The sequence below is a fragment of the Rhinolophus hipposideros genome (genome assembly GCF_964194185.1).
Source record: "Rhinolophus hipposideros genome assembly, chromosome: 23".
In the NCBI taxonomy this organism is placed as follows: domain Eukaryota; kingdom Metazoa; phylum Chordata; class Mammalia; order Chiroptera; family Rhinolophidae; genus Rhinolophus; species Rhinolophus hipposideros.
Genome location: NC_138069.1, coordinates 17,550,722 through 17,571,281, shown reverse-complemented (window position 1 = coordinate 17,571,281; position 20,560 = coordinate 17,550,722). Strand labels below are relative to the sequence as shown.

General features: G+C 45.2%; 2 protein-coding genes across 6 annotated transcripts in view; one reads left to right on the top strand and one right to left on the bottom strand.

Moving 5' to 3' along the window:
- The window catches only part of ARHGAP26 (Rho GTPase activating protein 26), a 446,018-nt gene extending 445,866 nt beyond the window's left edge, over positions 1-152 (bottom strand). The window contains exon 1 of the mRNA XM_081036347.1: positions 116-152. Coding sequence (XP_080892473.1) covers positions 116-131 — 16 coding nt within the window. The 5' untranslated portion in view covers positions 132-152. The remainder of the gene's footprint in view (positions 1-115) is intronic.
- A 6,347-nt stretch (positions 153-6,499) lies between these two features.
- FGF1 (fibroblast growth factor 1) overlaps positions 6,500-20,560 on the top strand; it is a 92,094-nt gene continuing 78,033 nt past the window's right edge. For 2 of the 5 annotated variants that reach the window (XM_081035085.1, XM_081035083.1), the window contains exons 1-2: positions 6,533-6,645; positions 6,792-6,937. The gene's annotated coding sequence lies outside the window, so the exon portion shown is untranslated. Of the gene's footprint in view, positions 6,646-6,791; positions 6,938-15,623; positions 15,720-16,439; positions 16,592-20,560 lie in introns of all 5 variants that reach the window. The other 3 variants (XM_081035082.1, XM_081035081.1, XM_081035084.1) reach the window with 3 other exon arrangements.

Genomic DNA, 20,560 nt, shown 5'->3' with positions numbered 1-20,560 from the left:
AAAACAGGAGAAGTCCACACTGGATTTCTCTTTCTTCTGGCTTCTCCCTCCCCATTTGTGGGCAGCGACCCTGCCCTTTCAATAGGAAATAAGCAACAGCCATCTGAAAACTTACCTTGGTGCCAAAGCATCCAGAAATGGGCTCTGCCTCCTTTGCAAATGACATCTCATCCTGGTTTCACCCCATCCCAGATGGCATAACTGATGGGACAAGAAACATACAGATTTTAGAGTATTTACGGCATTGTTTCACCCTACCCCCACTTCCTGTGAAGGAGGATTCAGTCGTGGCCAGCTAGGTTCTGGAGCCTTTCTTGTACAGAATACAGTAAAACGTGGGAAGGGATTCTGAATTTTGCAGTGTTGTGGGTCCACCGAGGAACAGGCAGGAAATCACCTACTAGAGAAAGCAGAATAGATCAGAGATAAAAGGGAGGATAAGAGAGGTAAGAGCCAGGGATGGGTTGATCTTGGGGGAATTCAAGAGATAAATTAAGGAGGATTGGAGTAGCTGTTAAGCTGTCACAGGAGGATTTGGAAGAGATATGGGAGGAGGTTTTTCAGAAATGTTGTTGGTGTTATGAATGCAATCTACCCTCCGCCCCTTCCTTTCTTTTCCAAGAGATTTCAGTAAATATATAAATTGGTTTCAACATTATGTTTTTGTATGAGGGACCGGGTTTGTTCAGCCTGGGTTACTGGAGGCTAAGATTCGTGGTGAAGTGTGGTTCTCCCATCAACACAGACGACAGTCCAGATATTTCAAACTGGTGTCCGAGGGGCTGGGTTTGGATTGCAGATGTGTCTTGTGTGGTTGGTTGAGAGTTAATTTTTTTTTTCTAAGCCACCACAGAAAATTGGAATCTTACATTTAAAAAGCCTGTATCTCCTACCTCTCTTTTAAAATTTGGAAAATCTGGCAATATGAGAGTCTCATGCTCATAAGGCGAAATTAAGACGTGTTCAGGATTCTTTACCAGAAGTAAATGCTACAGGGTGTTCTTTAAGCAGAAGAAAAATGATTCAAAATAATAGGTGATAGATGCAGGAAGAAATGAAGAACAATGCAAAAGTTAATTGGAGGAAATCCAAATGAATTAGTCTATACAAAACAACCTAACAATGTCCACTGGGGTCTAAAACAATTAAAATATATAACAAGTTCATATAAGTCAGGAGGTCGGGATAAATGGAATTAAGATGTTCGAAGGTCCTGTATTACTATGCAAGAAGATAAAAATACCAATTAACGTTAGACTTTGATAAATCAAAGATACATATTATGATCTCAAGGAAAACCTCTAAAAGAATAACTTTTTAAAAAAGGAAATAACTTCTCAGGTAATAGAGGGAAAAATAGAATATTCAACTACTCCAAAAGCAAGAATGTAGGAAAAAAAAACCCCACATAGAGCATGTGGAAAAAATAAAACATATAATAAGATGGTATATTTACATCCAAATACATGAGTAATTACTTTAAATGCAAATGAACAAAATACTTTAATTTAAAAATAAATAAAAAGTTAAAGAGTACTGAACTGGATAAAAGAATCTATAGACTTTATAAGAAACACATCTAAAATCATTTTAAAAATGTTTAAAGTGAATGGTAGAAAAAAATATATTCACCCAAATTATATTAATATTGATCATATATATTAATATCAGAAAAAAGTAGATTTTTAAGCCAAAAAGCATTACTATATCTAAAGAAAGATATATATCATAATGATGAAAAGTTCAATTGCACATGTCTTGTGTGTTTTTTAAAATGTAACTTTAGAACTATGAAGCTAACATTGATCAGGAAAAGAAGAAAAACACAAGCAGAAATGAGCAGATAAATGAATAAGGATACAGATTATTCTAACAAGATTAGCAAACTTGACTTGGTGGGCATATATAGAATATTGCACCCAACAATTACAGAATTTGTGTTCCCTAAACTTTTGTAACTCCTCACTTTCCAAGCAAATATTAGGATTGAAATTCTTCACCTCATTTAATGCTAGGTGCGGCCATAAAACTTATTTTGGCTAATGCAATGTAAGTAGAGATAATTTCCCGTTGCCGATGCATTAGTAAACATGCCTTCCTTTTCCCTCCTGAAAGCAGAGGGTGGGAGCTCCCTCGCCTGGGTCCCTGATTGAGGATGACATGAAGCAGAGCTTGACAGCCAGCCTCTCAATGGGCATGTTGATGCTGAGTGAAAAGGAAACCTTTGTTATTTGAAGTCACTGTAACTTGGGGATTATTTATAACCACCGTATAACCTAGTCTATTCTGACTAATAGAGACAGAAACAGAGGAGGAGTTTGCCAGCCACAGAGACGAGCCTGTATCTTCAAAGAATGACGAGTTCTGGTGAGTTCCTGTGGCTTAAGCTCCAGGGAGGTGAGGTGGGAAGAGGGCTGGGGCAGGGAGAGCAGCTCCCAAGAAGAGCCTATGAAGACTGGCTAGAGGCAAGTTTGGGAGGGCCTCAGACTGAACAATAAGAAATGGCTATTGTCCTGGAAGTTGAAGAAACTCTAGAAGGGACAGTCGAATGTTGTTAACAATGAAGAGGATGAACTGGGGGAGAATCTAATCAGGTGAAAGGAGGAAATTAGATAGAGAAGCATTCTCAAAGAACATGTTACAGGTCCTTTTCTGCTTCCTAGAGGTAGCTGTTATTAAGCATTTGATGAGAATTTCTGTAGCAATCGCGAATGCATGCAAATACACGTAAGTTAATTTTAAAAACACAAATCAGATCAATTATATTCTACCTGCTATTCTGAATTTGTTTTCCAATTTATAGTACCTTCATGGTTATTTTCAGTGTCATCGCAAAGAGATTTGTCTTTCCTTTTTATTGGCCACTTAGTATATCATCATATGAGGTCTGACAATTAAGTTCACAAACTTGTTGCAAAAATGTTGCTAACTTTTTTTTTCTATCAGAGGGATTATTCATTATGAATTTGTACCAACTGGACAAACAGTTAACCAAGTTTACTATTTGGAAGTGCTGAAAAGGCTGCGCGAAAAAGTTAGACGACCTGAACTTTTCGCCAACAATTCATGGCTCTTGCATCACGACAATGCACCAGCTCACACGGCACTGTCTGTGAGGGAGTATTTAGCCAGTAAACACATAACTGTACTGGAACACCCTCCCTCCTCACCTGATCTGGCCCCCAATGACTTCTTTCTTTACCCGAAGAGAAAAGAAATATTGAAAGGAAGACGTTTTGATGACATTCAGGATATCAAGGGTAATACGACGACAGCGCTGATGGCCATTCCAGAAAGAGTTCCAGAATTGCTTTGAAGGGTGGACTAGGCACTGGCATTGGTGCATAGCTTCCCACGGGAGTACTTCAACTGTGACCGTAGTGATATTCAGCAATGAGGTATATAGCTCTTTTTCTAGGATAAGTTCATGAACTTAATTGTCCGACCTCATATAGCTATATAATAATTAAGTAACCATTACCCCATTGACAGACTTTTAGGTTGTTTCCACTGCTACAAACAATGCTTCAGTGATTATCTTGTAAATAATATTAATACATTTTAATGTCTTCTTTCTACAGACATTAAGACCAGTTTTGACACCATTCGAATGGTGAAAATTTTAGGCTAGGTAACAGGAACACAATCAGGCAGGCCATTTGAGGTGATGACTTTGGTTATGGGGTGTTTGGGATGGCTGGATTAGGCCCAGAATAAGTGTCTTGAACATAGTAGGCTCTGCGTAAGGACCCGAGGCTTCTTTGCTGCAGGCAGGGACGGGGGTCGTCTGTACATGGCAGAGTGATCAGCAGCATTCCTGGACCCTACCCACTACATGCCACCACTTGTAGCAATCAAAAATGTCTCCAGAAATTGCCAAATGTCCCCTGAGGAAAAATTGCTTCCGGTTGAGAACCACTGATTTATGATAGGGGCTGGACTAGTGTTGGGCCAAAGGCCTTTTCTAAAAACAACTGACTCTACAAAGATTGATCCTATTTCTACCCAAACCTCCCATGTTAGAATGGCCATTCTTTCTGGGTTTTCACAGTCCTTTCACAGTGATTCCTGGATACCTTATTCTTGGTCCAGATTTCATTTCTGTAGGGCCACCTGGCACCTCCCCCACGAATTAGGTCAATCCTCATTATACATTGTCAATCCCCAGTATACATTCTCTAATTACCAAATACCCTTCCTTGGAATTACTTATCAAAGTTAAATTCTTACATTTATTTGTGTAATTATTAAATTAATCTCTTTCCCTCACTCAACTTCCTAGAGTTAGCCACAGGTAAGAATTTGGCATGTAACGTGTCAGTTTTGGTTCACCATTCTTGTACCTGGTGCCCCAAACAATGCCTGACACATAGTCGGTTCTCAGTGGGTATTGGATAGATGGATGGATGGATGGATGGATGGATGGATGGATGGATGGATGGATGGAGGGATGGATGGATGGATGGATGGATGGATGGAGGGAGGGATGGATGGAGGGATGGATGGATGGATGGATGGATGGATGGATGGAGGGAGGGATGGATGGAGGGATGGATGGATGGATGGAGGGATGGAGGGATGGATGGATGGATGGATGGAGGGAGGGATGGATGGATGGATGGATGGAGGGATGGATGGAGGGATGGATGACAGCCTGTTATTAGTCAGTAATAGCCAGTCCTACGGTGCAGCAATCTTCACCTATTTTGCTCCTGTACCTTTTAAAATAGCTTTTAAAAACAATGTTACCTATACCCACATTTAAAAATTAATATGTTAATGTTCATCATTAAGTCCATATGGAGTCAAGAATAATCTCCATCATATTGTAAATGTTGGAATTTAAAAATTAAGCTATGACACCATTCTTTAAATGTACCTATTAATCTTGTTATTATCATTTCCAATATTCTCCATGATTTGCTTTCACAGTACTCTCCCTCAAATTCAAGGCATGGAGGAGACAGAATTGTTCAATGAAAAAATTCCTCAATTAATTATTAAGGGAAGCTGAATTAAATTATTAGAGGAAGCTTCCAGTTTGGGGACCTGGACCTGGAGATTTTTTACATTTGGTGCAACGGCAACTTAGTAAGATTTGTAAAGAGTGAGAGGTATGCTTTCCAGTAAGGCAAGGATTATTATGAACCCAGACACGTTCTCAGACAAACCAGTTTGAGGAAAGAGTACCTATAGAAATTGAAAACCTGGAAATTGATTCTCTAAAACTAATCCCTGACGTGCCCCTTGGAAAGTCTAGGCCACCATCCTGGGGGTAATGCAGCCCAGTGGCCAGCAGAGAGCAGTGTTGGACAAGCCATTGGGCTCCACCTCTGGCTCTTCCTCAGGGTAGCAGAGAAAGGCCCATTCACCTTGGATGCAGTAGGCAGCTCAGCCTGAGGGGCCAGGCGCAGTCCTCTCTGGTGTGTGTGTGTGTTTGCACAGTGGATTATTCACAGGAAACCCGCTCCAGGGAGAACGCAGGCCAGAGACTCTCCATCCTGTACCGAGAATCACTGTCTGGGACTGTAAACAGATGAAAACCTCATTCATTCTTTCTCCCCTTCAAGAACTGAATTTGGGAAAAGAAACTAATGATTGTAGTCATGGAGGGGTCTGAAGCAACCATGAGGTTTTTTTCTTTCTTTTTCTGAAAGGAAAGCAACAGTGAAGTCTCAATAACTTATAGCTTCAGAAGACAGTGAGAAAAGTGGCCCTGGAGCCAGACAGGTGGGAACTAGGAAATCTCTCACCACCAAGGTCACCTTTCCCAGCCTCTGCCTTCCTGGCTGTCAAATGGGAACAAGATTACCTTCCTCACAGGGCTGTTGTGAGGGTAAGTGAGACAATGTAGGAAAAGTGCTCAGCATATGAAGGGCGTTTAGCAAGAGCTCAATATGTAACAGGGACGGCGGTGAAGATGATGAATGGGCATTTTGTCAGGCAGGAGTGTCTCAGAACTTTCCATTCAAGTTTGAAGAAGAAAAATCCGAGGTGAAAAAAATCAAGCTATTTAAATGTTTTAAGTTTTATAAGCCTAAGATTTAGAAGCAGAGACAGCCAGACCAGGAAGGCGGAATGAGTGCGATTCAGGCCTAACTCCTTGACATGTGCCTTCCAGGGCTGGGGGTCCCACCCCGTTGTTGATAAAGAGTCTGTGTGCCTAAGATAGTGTGTGTGTAGCAGCCATATGCATATACGCTATATGACGTTTCCATCAGCCTCAGACAAAAAAGCAGTGACTTTGTTCATTACATTTATCCTCTGAAACCTCCGAGGATGAACTATCTGAAATAAAGTTAGTAGTGTGGGCTGATTGCTTGACTATATTAAAAGGAAGGCTCAGGGCAAGAACCCCACTCTTTTGCCTTACCCGGGAAGGTAACAGGATTCAGAGAGGCATGGAGACAACTTGGACGAGATAACTATCCTTTCACCTGGCAGCTGTCCAGGCCCCAAATAGCTTTTGTGTCCAGTCCAAAAATAAGATCACATGGGCAAGGGAGAAATAAATACGCAAGTGTTTGTCCTTGGACTTTCCGTGGGTTACACCAGGATCAGCCGCACTGGCAGAAGGTGGCCTCATAACCACTCTGCTGCCTCCTCCCCAGGCTCCCCAAGGCTGGGAAAGCAACCTGTATCAAGGTAAGTGTGGTATGTGGTTGGCACTCAGCCCTTGTCTTGGGGCTCCCTTGAGTTACATTCACACCACAGAAGGAACAAGAGAGAGAGAAGTGGATCCAACAGCCTTGACTCCAGGGGAATAAGGGCATCGCCTCCTTCTGTTGCAGGACACTCCCCTCTGATGGAGAATGGGAACTCCCTTCCTCCTGCAGCCGCCTGTGTGCAGCCATCCTGGTAGGACAGTGTGGACGCTATAAGCTGTTGCAGCTGCCGTCAACCCAGAAAGAAAGTAACCCAGAGCCAAAGCAAAGAGGTGAGTGCATCCATTTTTCCAAGGGGCCCAGGTTTTTCTGGACTTTCTGCCTGGCTTCAGGTTTGTGCTCAGCATGAACGCTCTCCCGCCACCCCCTTCTTCCTCTTCTCATCCCTGATAGGAGTCTGGGGCAGGCTTGAGTCTATGTGATAGATGCTGGAGTAAAACATTCCTGTCCTCCCTCTCTCATTCGGAGGCCCATTTGTTCCCAGCGAGAACTAGGTAGGTCTCATTCTCAGTGGGAGAGCAGGAAGTGATTCCTACCAAGTGAATTATCTTTGCTGAGATCCAAGAAGATGTTTTGCAGGAAATCATTAGACAAATCCCATTCCAGTACAGTTAATGCTGATTTTTTTAAAAGCCCTGCATGAAATAGGAAATAAAAGGATGCCAGCTGATTCTTTGTAATGGGGCAAAAGGGAAAAACAAATGGGATATGCACAGCTTCCTTTCCTCTCAGCCCCTTCCCTACCTTTTTCTGACTTCCTAGAGCCCTGTAAAATATACTTAACAGATCCAAGAACTCCTTTCTTTGGTTCAGAACAAGAGGAAGAACCTCAAGGGTTTGAGGAGAATTGTTCTGTAAGCAGAGTCAAGGAAAAAAGAAGAGAAAACTATTTTGTAGTCTTGGTTTCCCCTTCTACTGTCTCTGCACTCCCAAGCACATGTACCTGTACCTGTACCTGTTCAGGGACACGTAGAGAGGTCTCCGCCACTTGTACACATGTACTCCATGACACATAGCGCCCCATGGCTATGGGCTACAAATATCTATGCTTAGGACAGGCCAATAAAATGCTGGTGGGAACAAGACGACTACTTGAAAATGTTAGGATTCTTTTAGTGACAATGGACTGAAAACCAGTTTGAAGGGACATAGGCAAAAAAGGGAAAACTTTTCCCTCATGTAACTGACAAGGCCAGGGCTTCACTATGGTGGGGTCCAGCTGCCCAGATGGTGGTATCTTGAATCTGTCTTTCCCCCGTTTCTTCGCTTTGTATTCCTGTGTTGTTCTATTCCCAGGTAGACTCATCTATTTTGGTGGCAAAATGGCTGCCAGCAGCTCCAGGCTGACATCCTACTGGCACAGCCACCCTACCACAATTCTATCTAGAGTCACAGGGTCACATTTCCCTGAACAAGTCGGGGGTATGGCCATAGGGGTGTAGTCATCCCCATCCAAAAACCATATGGACTGAAGGCTATGAAGGGCTGGGTCCCCAAAGACGATCAAGGTGATAGACTAGGAGAACGGTCAATGGCTGCCAATGTATTGCCCTTTCTGCCAAGGTCTAGATTGAGTCAAAGTTCCTCTGACCTAACTCCCCCTCTTTCTCCCTCTTATTGTCCACACAAATTAATTAGTGACAGAAGGTCACATAGTAAGGATAATTATTGTAGAACAGGTGACTAAACGACCCCATGGCATGTCATTCTTAGAGATCGCTGATACTGGGAAAGACACAGAAGACTTGCCTGTGACTCTGTCCCAGACCACCCACCATGCCCAAACTCATTGGGCCCCCATCCTGCCTGTGTTCACATGGTTCTCCCCTGCCCCACCTCCATCTCCCTCTAGTCTGCTGATGTGAACCCATCTTGCCTTTCACGGGTCACCCTCTGAGGCTTTATCTGGCCTATCCAGCCTTTTCTGATGCTTGTCTCGCTCTCTGAACCTGGATGGCATTAACTCTGTATAGAACTCACTGTTTACCATTCTTTAAGAGCTTCACACATCTTAGTTGTTCCTCTCCCACCTTGATTTTCACATTCCGAGGGGAAAATTACGTTTCATCCTCAGCCCTCTCCATTGTGCCTGATTGTTTCCAATTAATTGAGCAATAGAAAACCAGCCTCTTTGAATAGCTTAGAGAGGATGGCTAGATTACTTGAGGTCCTTACTTCTAATTTAAAAATAACATCCTAACTATAGTGAACATTGACTGAGGACTGAATGTACGCTGGAGTCCCCACAGGCATCATCTCAGGTACCTCACAGTGACCCTATGAAGCAAATGCTGCTATGATCCCCCATTAACAGATGGGAAAACTGAGCCTCAGAGAACTAAGTGACTTGTCCTATTAAGTCATACAGCGAGTAAGTGGCGACATGGAAGTTAGAACCCAGGCATACCTGCCATTTCAATTCCTACTCCATTCATCATTTACATACTTATCAGCGGAGCTTCCTACTGCCTGATTTTAAAGAGCAAGAGGCACAGGTGATTGGTCAGTGAACACGAGGAAGCTCAGATATTTTGGGCCACTCTTCTGCCACCTGGGCTCCCAATGCCTCTACAGGGGGCTCTTTATTAGGCTGATCAGCTTGTACACAGAGGCGAGGGGTCACTCACTCCCCCACCCCAACAAGACGGTCATGGGCACAGGGATTTCACAAGAGGAGGTACCTGGGGGTAGACGGGGGATCTGTAGAGAATGAGGTGCTTTTTGAGTAAATGAGGTAGAGTGATCTTTGGGGAAACAGTAGCTGGAGGGTGGGCTTTAGAATTTGAGCTTGCCCCTCTGGCTGCCATTATTAGGCATGGCCCTGACTTTTTGCCTGCTCCCTGACCAGGGTGACCAGGCAGGGGGCGTCTCTCCGAAGGTGGCCTGCAGGATTTGGAAAGCCACCAGGCTCTGATCTCAAAGGAAGCCAAACTCTTGAGAAAATGGTCAATATTTTCTATACCTTCTGGGCCTCTACATCCAGCCCCTGGCCTCTTCGCTGATGCAGTCGCCTGGGGTGCTGGGGGAGCCTATGGCCCGAGGGTCCTTGGTTTCTGTGACACACACGAACCTATTCATATGGGTGAGCATTTTCGCAAGAGCCGATCCCATTTATGTCATGAGTCGTCACAACGCCCTGTGAGAGGGTCAGAGCGCTTGTGCTCTCAGCCGCGGCACAGCGACATGGATCACATCCCAGATCGCACAGAAGCAGGCAAGGGCCTGGACCGGGGATAGAGGAGCTCCGTGGTCCTTAGCATCCAAGCCTGCTCACTTCTCCACGAGGTTATGAGAGAAAAAGTACCTACGTAAAACCAAAAGAATTAGCCAGGCTAAGAAAAATTCCTTGGGCCATTTAGAAAAACCGCCGCTAGACCCACGAGAAATGAAAACACGTCCACACAAAACCTCATACACAAAGGGCCATAGCAGCATTATTCATGATAGTCAGACAGAGGAAGCAACCCAATGTCCTTTAACTGATGAGCAGAGAAAGAAAATGTGGCCTATCCATGCAATGAAGTATTATTCCGCAATAAAAAGGAATGGCGTTCTGATACGTGCTATAACACAGATGAACCTCAAAGACGTTATGTTTTTTAGGGGAAATAACCCCACACTGTATGATTCCATTGATAGGAAATGTCCAGAACAGACAAATGTATAAAAACAGAAAGCAGATGAGTGGTTGATTAGGCCTGGCCAGAAGGGGAGATGAGGAATAATTGCTAATATGTATGGGGTTTCTTTTGGGGATGACAAAAATGTTCTAAAATTAGATAGTGGGAATGGTTGTACAACTTTGTGAATAAACCAAAATCACTTATCTGTATACTTTAAATGGGTGCGCCACATGGTATATGACTTATATCTCAATAAAGTTGTTAAAAAAAAACACCCAAAAAACCAACCGTGGCTGATGAAATAATTAACCGATGACAGGGCTTCACTGAAAGATGTAGATTCACCCTATCTGCTCTGATGAGCTTGTCTTGTCTCACTGAGGTGGGCCACAGGCCACCAGACAATTCAAGTGCAAAGAGTAGAGATGGAAAAGATAGGACCCAGAGATTTTCTCTGCAGAGTCTACACTAGGAAGATGTTTTCTTTCCGTCTTTTTTGTACAGATCATTTAAATTTTTATGGGATCAATCTCACTATTCTATTTTCATTTCTGGGTTTCCAATCGTGCTTCCAAAAGCATTCCCCATTCCAGGATCATAAATCTTATTAACTAGTGATTTCCTCTGATGCTGTTCTCTAATGTTTTCCTCTAAGGTTTGTCTTATTATATTTAAAACGCTGATTCCTCAAGAATGTCAGTAACACATGGTGGATCCTGTTGTTTTTTGTTTGTTTTGCCAAATAGCTAGTCAATGATTAGATCAGGAGTTTCTAATTTGGGATTGAAATGGACTCGGTGTATCTTGTGACTTCCTGAAATTAAATGTAAAAAAAAAAAACTGTGTATGTGTGTGTGTGTGTGTGTGTGTGTGTGTGAGTGCGCGTGCGCGTACATGGGTAACAGGGTTATAGAGCATGTCAGATTCTCAAGGGGTTTCGTGACACAGAAAAACCACTGTGCTCTCTATAATACATAATCTGGGGTCCAGGTGAAATAGTCGTGTACATTCCACTGCACCAAAGCAGAACCTGAGCCAAAGGACAGTCGTTAAACAATTACAGGGCAGGCCTGAGAGATCACACCTGGGGAAGTTCTCTGTCACGTGTCAGGAGTCACATCATCTTTCAGTCTGACATTTTACTGACACAGAGAACAAGATGTGACTCACTGGCTCCCCTTGGGCCTGTAAAACTTTAGCTTTTTAAGAATCCACTGGCAAATCAATGGGGCTGACAACATGGGGCCCTCCTGTCACATGGAATTTGAGGACACTTACAGTCCAATAAGTATAAATAAATATAAAAGTGGAATTAAAACTGCCATTGCAAAGAAGGTGGCAGATCCTTATGAGCAGATTCACGCATATGTCTGCAACCTCCACGGTGTGCCAGGCATTGTCTAGACTGGTGGTTTTCAAAGTGCGATCCCTGGACCAGCCGCCTCAGCATCCCCGGGAACTTGTCAGACATGCAGATTCCCAGGCCCACCCGTGACCTAGTAAGTTGGGTACTCTGGGGGTGGGGCCCAGCAATCTGTATCTTACTAAACCCTCCAGGTAGTTCTGATGCACCTTCCGCTTTGAGAACCAGTGGTCTAGGTACTGGGACGATAATGGTGAAAAGACAGATAAAATTCCTGTCTCTTCACAGAGTTAATATTTCAGTGTGTGGGGGAGGGGAGACCGAAAACAAACAAGTAAACAAATAACTGAAAACAATCATTTTCAGAGAGCAGTTAAGAGCTATGAAGAAACAGATCTATGTCAAGGGCAGTGATGAGGGGCTGATTTAGAACAGGCGGCCATGGAGGGGGTGGTCTAAGATGAGACCAGAATGGTAAGCAAGAGCCCGCCATGCAAAGACTTGAGGGCCAGGAAATAAATACATACGCTCTAGGCAGAGGGAACAGCAAGTGCAAAGGCCCTGAGGTTTTTGGCCTGGATGAGGAGCAGTACGGAGCACAGAGAGCAAGGAGTGAGTAGGGGGTGGGTCTGGAGAGGCTGGTGGTGGTAGGAAGCTTAGCTTTTGTTTTACCGCAAAGGAAAGGCACTGGTCAGTTTTGAGCAAACAGGGACATGATTTGTTTACCTTTTAGCAGGATCCCTTTGGAATAAACTGTAGGGGTAAGTGTAGGAGCAGGGAAGTCAGTGAAGGGGACATTAAAATAATACAGACAAGGAATATTCGTGCTTGGATGGACTAGACCAACAAACATGTGAAGCTCTATTATTAAGTGAAAACCAAACCAACAACAATGCAGGATCCTGCACATAGCACATTGTTTTTAAACATAGACACATTCAGGTGTATAAAGACTTTTTTTTTCCCCTTGAAAGGATCCAGAATAAAAGTTAATAGTGGTTATCTTTAGGGAGAGAGGGTTAGTGAGGGTCATTTTATACTTTTCCGTACACTGTACATTTTTATCATGTGAACGAAGCATTACTTTTCTTTAAAGGTGAAATATTTTAAAATAAAAATGGAAACACTGAGATTAAGGAAAACATAGACTAGAATAGGTGATGGGTGATCAGTGTCAGAGAGGAAGCCCACCTCTTGTGGGTAGGGCCCTTTCCAAGCATCCTCCCCTGATCTCCAGTATGCTGCTGGAGAGCCAGGCTGACAAACTGGGGCCAGCTCCTGTTCTTGGATTACAGTGGGATCAGGGCAAAGCACCTTCCCACTCGAGAACCACTGGACCCCATTTCTGCCCTGCAGCTCTGGTGACATTTGTGGCGACATTTGTGACGTCTCCTTGGGCAACTAATACAATTTCCTGGGAACGTCTGCTTCATTTCCTTTTGCCCTGTTTGTCAAATCACTCCCCTTCGTCATCTTGGCAGCTGGTTCACCACGACGCCAGCATGCCCTTCTTCTAATTGCATGATTGGGCATAAACAGAAGGAAATCCTTTGCTGGAGGGAGAGAATGGCATGCAGCATCTGATTTCTCCTGTCAGCTGATTAGGATTTGTTGGGTCCCATCAAGGTCAAATGAGATTAGAAAGAAAAGGCAGTGTGTCTGGTGGGCATTTCACATAACTCTCTCACTTATGAATGAAGGGGAGATTTTAAAGCAAATATTGAATGGCAGTCTTAAGAGTCAATATAACATATAAGCTATACCAGCAGAGAAAGAAAACTTATTTATTGGGGGCATTTTGAACCCTGCTGATTCTGTCCTGCTCTGATTCCTTTTTTATGTTGATGCCGTTTAAAAGGGACAGGTTTATATCCTGATTTTCAGAGGCACTGAGCACGGAATAAGTAAAACCATGGCAATGCCACATTCTACCTGTATTGCCCTTCGAAAGCTCTTACAAAGGAGCTTTAGAGCCACTTTCTATAATAGTCACCTCCAAAGTATTCAGGAGTGAGTCGATCTCTTATACGAGGAAGGAAAAGGCTCACCTCAGGTCCCCCCACAACCTTGAGACGTGGACGACTCTGGCCAAGGCCCCACCTGTGTGGGCTTCAGCTAGGATTTCTGGGGGTCCTCCAAATCTGTCATTTTCTTCCTTTCTCAGATCCACCCTCTGCAGTGCTAGAGGGCTTGCCTACATTTTAATCACTGCAGAAACAGTATTAAAAGGGGTCTAAGCACTTTGAGGGAAGATGTGGTTTCCATTACATACTCTGTATAGGATCTAACATACTGTGGATGGTTACTACGTGGCTTCAAGAGCTATTATTTCCATAGACTATTTCCTGGCCCAGTGCAGGAGCTATTCTGAGGCCAGACTTCAACTAAGTAACCTCCAAGTCCCTTCCCCCACTAAGTAATAGTGAGGCCTAAAATCACTAACATTTTCATGTTTCATGACTCAAAACATCTGAATGTGTATCATTTAAAAAGATACCTCGAGATACTTGACGTGGGGAATGAAAAAAATAGAGAACCCGAGGGATGTTAAAGGGAAAAATTTTTAAATTTTTAACATTGAGGTGGAACCCTCGTTTAAATTATATTACAGTAAATACTTTAAGGCACCGAGCAGTCATTATGTCTCAGTACTTGGACAGCAACATTTCCAAACACCCACTATGTAGTAAAGAAATCCGTTTTATATCAGCAGCTAGGGGTTATAATTTTCCTAAAAGCTACATGGTCTGTTTGTTTTTTAAATGGCATTTCACAACTGGATGTCACGGAGAAACAAGACTAAAATAATGACTTACACCTATATTACCAGTTTTCAAGGTGCTTTCACACACGTTAGCACATTTGACCGTCACAATAATTCTGTCAGCTTGCAGAGATGTGGTTAGAAGCGTCTCATTAATCTCCACGAGGAGGGAGGAAATCGGGAGCCCCAAGGACCTGAGTTGCCCAGGGATGGTCAACATCAAAGTGTGGGCAGGTTCTGGGGTGTCAGAGGTGCTCCTGGGTGAGACTCTGAGCCGCCTCTCTGTCCTTGGATCTTTAGGGTGTTTCCTCACTTTAAAATCTATCATTCTGTGTGGTTAAAAGGAGTTCGCATGCACACTGGATACAGCATAATAATTCTCTGATAGCGAGATGATCGTCCAAAACATGTTTGACCTTTCTATGATTCAGGAGGCCCTTTGGAGTTATGCAGATACTCGGGAAGGTTATTATGTTTTAAAGCCAATTATCGGAACCTGGCTATGTGCAAGTGGCAGTTCACGGAGGTTCCAGTTAATAACGTTTAGAGAAATGAACTTTCTCTGTACCTTCCGGTCCCTTTGAGGAGAGCTGCTGCTCATCCATTGTGGGAGTTATGTGATGGCTGTGCCTCTAGTTCTCTGTTATAAGGGACGACAATCTCCCAGGCTCATCCCTGTAGAAGACGCATGAAAGGCTCCCTGGGTGCTCCGTGGTGAGTGTGGAGAACAGGCTTCCACCTCCAGTTTCCCAGAGGAAGGAGAGACCGGAGAGCATAATTTCTAGTTTTGACAGGTCAATCTGTACCTCTCTATCTGAATCAGCAGGTGGACAGGCTTGCAAGCGCGCTCACACACACGCGCAGACACACATACACAAACTCACATCTCTCCCAGGCTCAAATGCCTGCATAACAAACGAGGAAGGGACTCCATCGAAACCATTAATCATGTTTCCATTTGGTCTCTTCAAAGATACCTCCTGATCCATATCCTTTCAGTCCAGCTTCAATTCCTACCTTCTAGCTCGAGTTATTTGCACAAGCAGCTTCCTTCCTTCCTTCCTTCCTTCTTTCCTTCCTTCCTTCTTTCCTTCCTTCCTTCCTTCCTTCCTTCCTTCCTTCCTTCCTTCCTTCCTTCCTTCCTTCCTTCCTTCCTTCCTTCTTTCCCTCCCTCTTTCCTTCCTTCCTTCCTTCCCTGTCCTGGCCAGTGGCATAAAGATGCTGTCCTCTGAAGAAATCCCCACCTCTGAAGCTGGATTCACCCGAGGACCCACCTAGTGCTGCAGCGACAGGCTTGACCACTGGTGAGGATGACAGAAGTATTCTCCCTGCAGCCCACCCCCCCCAGCCCTAATCTGATAGCCATTGCCTTGAGTGGCTTTGCAAAACGCCCTCTGCATGGCTTGGCTCTGGGAATGGCGCGCGCACACACACACACACACACACACACACACACACACACACACACATACCTGCAACCTGTGCAGGGATGCCAGAGGACAGAACAGAAAAGGACTCCCTTTCAGCCGGCAGCCTTCTGATTCCAGAGAAGTGTCTCTGAGCCACGACCTGCTGTTTCCCTGGTGACCAAGGCCTCAACATAAACAGGATTCTGCTCAGACGGGCCAGTAGTCCATTCGGTTCAGCCATTTGTCCCAAGACAAACCATGCTAAAATAACACCCAGGAGAGCTGCTGCCACTGTCTGCTGTCTCTGCCTCCCTTCTCTGCTGGCCAACAGCTCCTCGTCCGTGGGCCTACTGATAGCTGTCCCTAGGGGAGCACTTAGAGCTCTGTACGTCTCTGTGGGTGGGGTAGGTGTAGGTGGTTGTTTAAAGGCAGGTCCCCTCTGCTCATAAACAAGGCCAGAGCGAGACCTAGAGACTGACACTGTCAGCCCCCCAGCCTGCTTCCCTGCCTCCCACATAGCCCGGCGGGACTGGTAGCTGGCTCTGTGGCATGGTGGCTGGAGGCGGACCAGCAACCTGATGTGCATGCCACAGCCCGTCCCCTCTCCCCACACAGCGCTGCAGTCACGGAGAGAGAGCCAGCTTGAGGCTGCCCGGGAGGCAGCTGCAGCCCCGTGACAGTGTCCAACACAGAGCAGAGGACAGCAAGTGGACTTCCTTTCCTCTCGGAGGGAGAGAGGCACAGCCCTGAGCCTACAAGCTCTTCAGGTAAGAATCAGGTTTCTGTTCTGGGGAACAACAGCAGGTTCTATCCAGATCTGAGTGCGTGTGTGTGTGTGTGTGTGTGTGTTTCCTCGTGTGCAAGTATTTAAGGCTCCATGGAAAGGGAAGGAAAAAGGGAAAGGTTAAGGCAGCAAGATGTTTTAAGCAGATACGACTGGAATGAGCATTCCTGCAAGTGAACACCCTGAAGCTCACCTCTGGCTGTGTTTACACCATGATGCAGCCGTCTCTGGGGGAAGGGGAGTGAAAATAGCATTTGGAGGTTAGGGACCCTGCAGCCTGTGGCCCCAATATCGTCATCCCCCTACTGCCAGGCCGATGTGGAGCCGGTGAGGTCTGGAGGGGGCGGAATGCTCCCATTTACTTAATGTGCTGAATGCAGCCCTTGCAGTTGGCAGAAGCCAAAAGCTGTGGCCTCAGTGAGCCTGGCTGATGTTATCCTGCTGTGTCACACTCACCCTTTTGGGGAGCCTGGAAATTCAGCTGCCTCGGAAAGCCTGTCCACTGGGTGGGTGCCTTAGATTTTGTCAACCTTTTGATATAAAAGTTAGGCTGAAATATGAAATTATCTGTGTGAGTTTTGATAGGGTGGTATTCTGATGGCCCCACTGGTCACCTGGATTACTTCTTACCCGACCTTCTGATCATCTGTGAAAATCACATCCTCATATCAGTGCCCCTCCAGATAGGCATTGGTAGAGAAAGAGCAGGGATGGTTAGCCACCAGGCACATTCTCGGGCACTTATGCCAAGCCACACCCACGTCAATACTACATAACAAAAGTATGCAAGGCTTCCAGACGGGTATGTGAAAAATTCAGACGTCCAGGTCCTGGGGTGAAAATTTGGGACATTTAATCAAGTACCCATTTTTCAGTGAGCCGAGAGGGCAGGCACCCACCTTATCTCGCCTCTCAGGTCCAAAAGCTCCCTGTGAGCCTCAGCAGAATGCAAACATTGTGCATTCTCTGGCTCTTTAAACCCACCCCCATCTCTCTGCCTGCCTTTCTGCTTCCGTGACCGGCACTTTCCCTTTAATTTGCTACAGGGACTTGACTGTTTATGATTTAGCCCCGCAAACACCAGTGGGAGGATGGGAGGATGCGAGCATCGTAGCAGAGGGAGGGAGGCCCTGTGTGGGGATGAGCCAGCCCACAGGTGAAAAGGTTTGAAAAGCAATGGGCCTGCCTTTGCAGAATGGGGTTCCTCTGAAGGGCTGGCCAACTGTTTACTGGGGCCGTTTGTGTGAACGAGTGTGGATTTTGGTGGAGACTGTGATTCACAGTCACAAATTCCCTTTTCCTTTGTTTTCTTTGTGTGGGTCATTGAGGGTCAAGGAAAGTCCCCTTCTGAGATTGTATATCTGAAGGCACGATCACCAGATCTGCTGCTAAGGGCAGATGCAGGCAGACTTTTTCCTCTTGACCCTGCCTGCCTTCGTAGGAATAAATAGAATTGTGAAGGAAGTACTTAATCCAAAGCGAAGCTAATACACAACAACGTAAGGGGAGAAAACACTGAGTTTCTGGTAAACGCCCTCCCAGTTCTGGTGTGCACGTACACATACGTGGCTTGCCTGGTTCCACAAAGGACTTAAGGAAGCAGTATTCAGTTAATTACATGGTTTCGCTTTACAGTAGCACCAACCATAATGATCATATTTTCAGTGGCGATGATGGACGGACATGCGAAAGCTCCGTCTACATCTAGTGAAGGCACATCTTATCCCAGGTCAGAGCGTGTGCTCGCACACGCTGCGGACAGGCATTCTGTGGACCCAGAATACCCTCCTGGGGATCATGGAGCTGCCAGTCCTGCAGTACGTCCTTCCAGGAGAGAGAGCTCCTGCAGAGTGGAAGGCACACCCTTTCCACCTCAGCCAATAGGCGATGCTTGGTTAATGCAATGCGCCTTGATTTAAGATGCTGGAAAAATAACCTGTAGTCATTTGTGCCACAGATACGCCCTGGTTTAGGTCAATCTAACACCTATATATGACACAGAAATTGTACACAGAAAATGAATGAGTATCTTTCCTTAAGAAAGGATTTGGTACAGAGAATAGTTTAGTGGTTACCAGAGGGTAAGGGGGGTGGGGGGAGGGAGAAGAGGGTAAGGGGGATCAAATATATGGTGATGGAAGGAGAACTGACTCTGGGTGGTGAACACACAATGAGATTTACAGATGATGTAATACAGAATGGTACACCTGAAATCTATGTAATTTCACTAACAATTGTCACCCCAATAAATTAAAAAAAAAAAAGGATTTGCTTATCAACAAATGCTCATCGAGTACTAACTAACAAGGTGTCCCATCTCAAGATGTGACTGGATCCAGAGCACTCAACCACAGAGAACGAAGGAGACCTACCTGGGAGGGTACATAACAGAATGAGCCTGGGCTGGCAGGATGTCCAGCTCAACTGGGAGGTACAGGCATCCACAGATAGGACAGGACAAGAACCCGGACGAACCAGTGGCCCACAGGGAGACAAGAGGGAGGGGCAGAATAGTAATCATTTTGACTTCTAAATATCACTACTTAAGAGAGGCAGCATAACATAGTGGCTAAGTTCATAGATTCTACAGCCAGACTCCTTGGGGTTCAAATTCAGACTCTGCTACTTAGTCCTGTGACCTTGTGCCCTAATTTCCTCATCTGTAAAATGGGGTAGTAAAGTACATCTTGTTATTGAACGGATCAAGTGAGTAATGCTCTTGCTTTGCATGGAGTGTCGCTGTGCCTCTGAGCATTCAAAAATGGAAGAGCTTCTGTGCTGGTCGCCAGTGTTTCCTGAGCTTGTCTTGTGTATTTCTGGTGCCAGGCTCTGTGCTTGGCTTTACGTGTATGACCTGGCCAAATTCTGATTACAACCCCGGGAAGGAGGGGGTGTTATAGCTGCAGGAATTGAGGTTTGGTGGGCTGGACCATTTGCCTAAAGTCACACAGTTACCAAGTGGCAGAGCCAAACGTCACACTGAGGCTGCGCTCCTAAACGGTATGCTGTCTATGTTTTGGGGGAATCACTGGAGGTGTCCTGAGAGGCAGATGGAGTTTGGTGACAGGAATTCAACAACAGGTGACAGCTGAAGATCTAGAAAGCAGGCCAGCATTTAGAAGCTCTGCTAAGAGATGCAGGACCCCAGCTTGGTCCACAGGCAGAATCTCCACCACGAGGACCTGTAGCCGTTGGCACTGGGGTCTTCAGAAACATGACAGGAACGCAGGCATGGCGGACGAGTGGGCCTTAGGTTTTCCTGAACCAGGCAGTGGACCAGGCAGAAGAGAGGAAATGGTGCCTAACAACAAAGACAGACGCACAGCAAGTGTGCTGGGCCATGGCTCCTTACATTCCTCAGGCCTAAGGTCAGAGGTTCCGTTGGGCTAAGCCCAAGGTCAAGACTGGGTGGCTTCAGTTGTGGAGAGAGGAGGAATGGACAATGCAGAACTTAACATAGTGTCTGGGTGCAGTGACGTTTACCATGATACAAAAGACTTGATTTGCCAGATGTGGTCCCTCTAAATAGAACATTTAAAATGTGACTTACAGAGTTTTGTTTTACGCATAATTGCTCAAGACCACCTCTCGGACCACCTCTCGGACCTCCTTGGTCTAGACCCTACTTATAATCACAGAAGAGTGACAGCACACCGTCTGCACACTGAGTTACTATGTGCCTGGTACAGTACTCCACATATGCTGTTCTCTCATTCCATCTTCACAACCACCCCATGAGTTAGGTTCTATTATTATCTACTTTTTACAGGTGAGGCAAGGACCCACTGCTACTAGTGAGTGTCTGACCGGGGCTAGGAACACAGGACAGCAGATTACCAGAGCACAGACACAACCTCTAGGCTCGTCTGTGACAGTACTTTTAGTTCTCTGTCAATTCAACCCTCCTTTCTCACTCTGGGGTGTCTTTCTCCAGTTCACATTCCTAACAGGT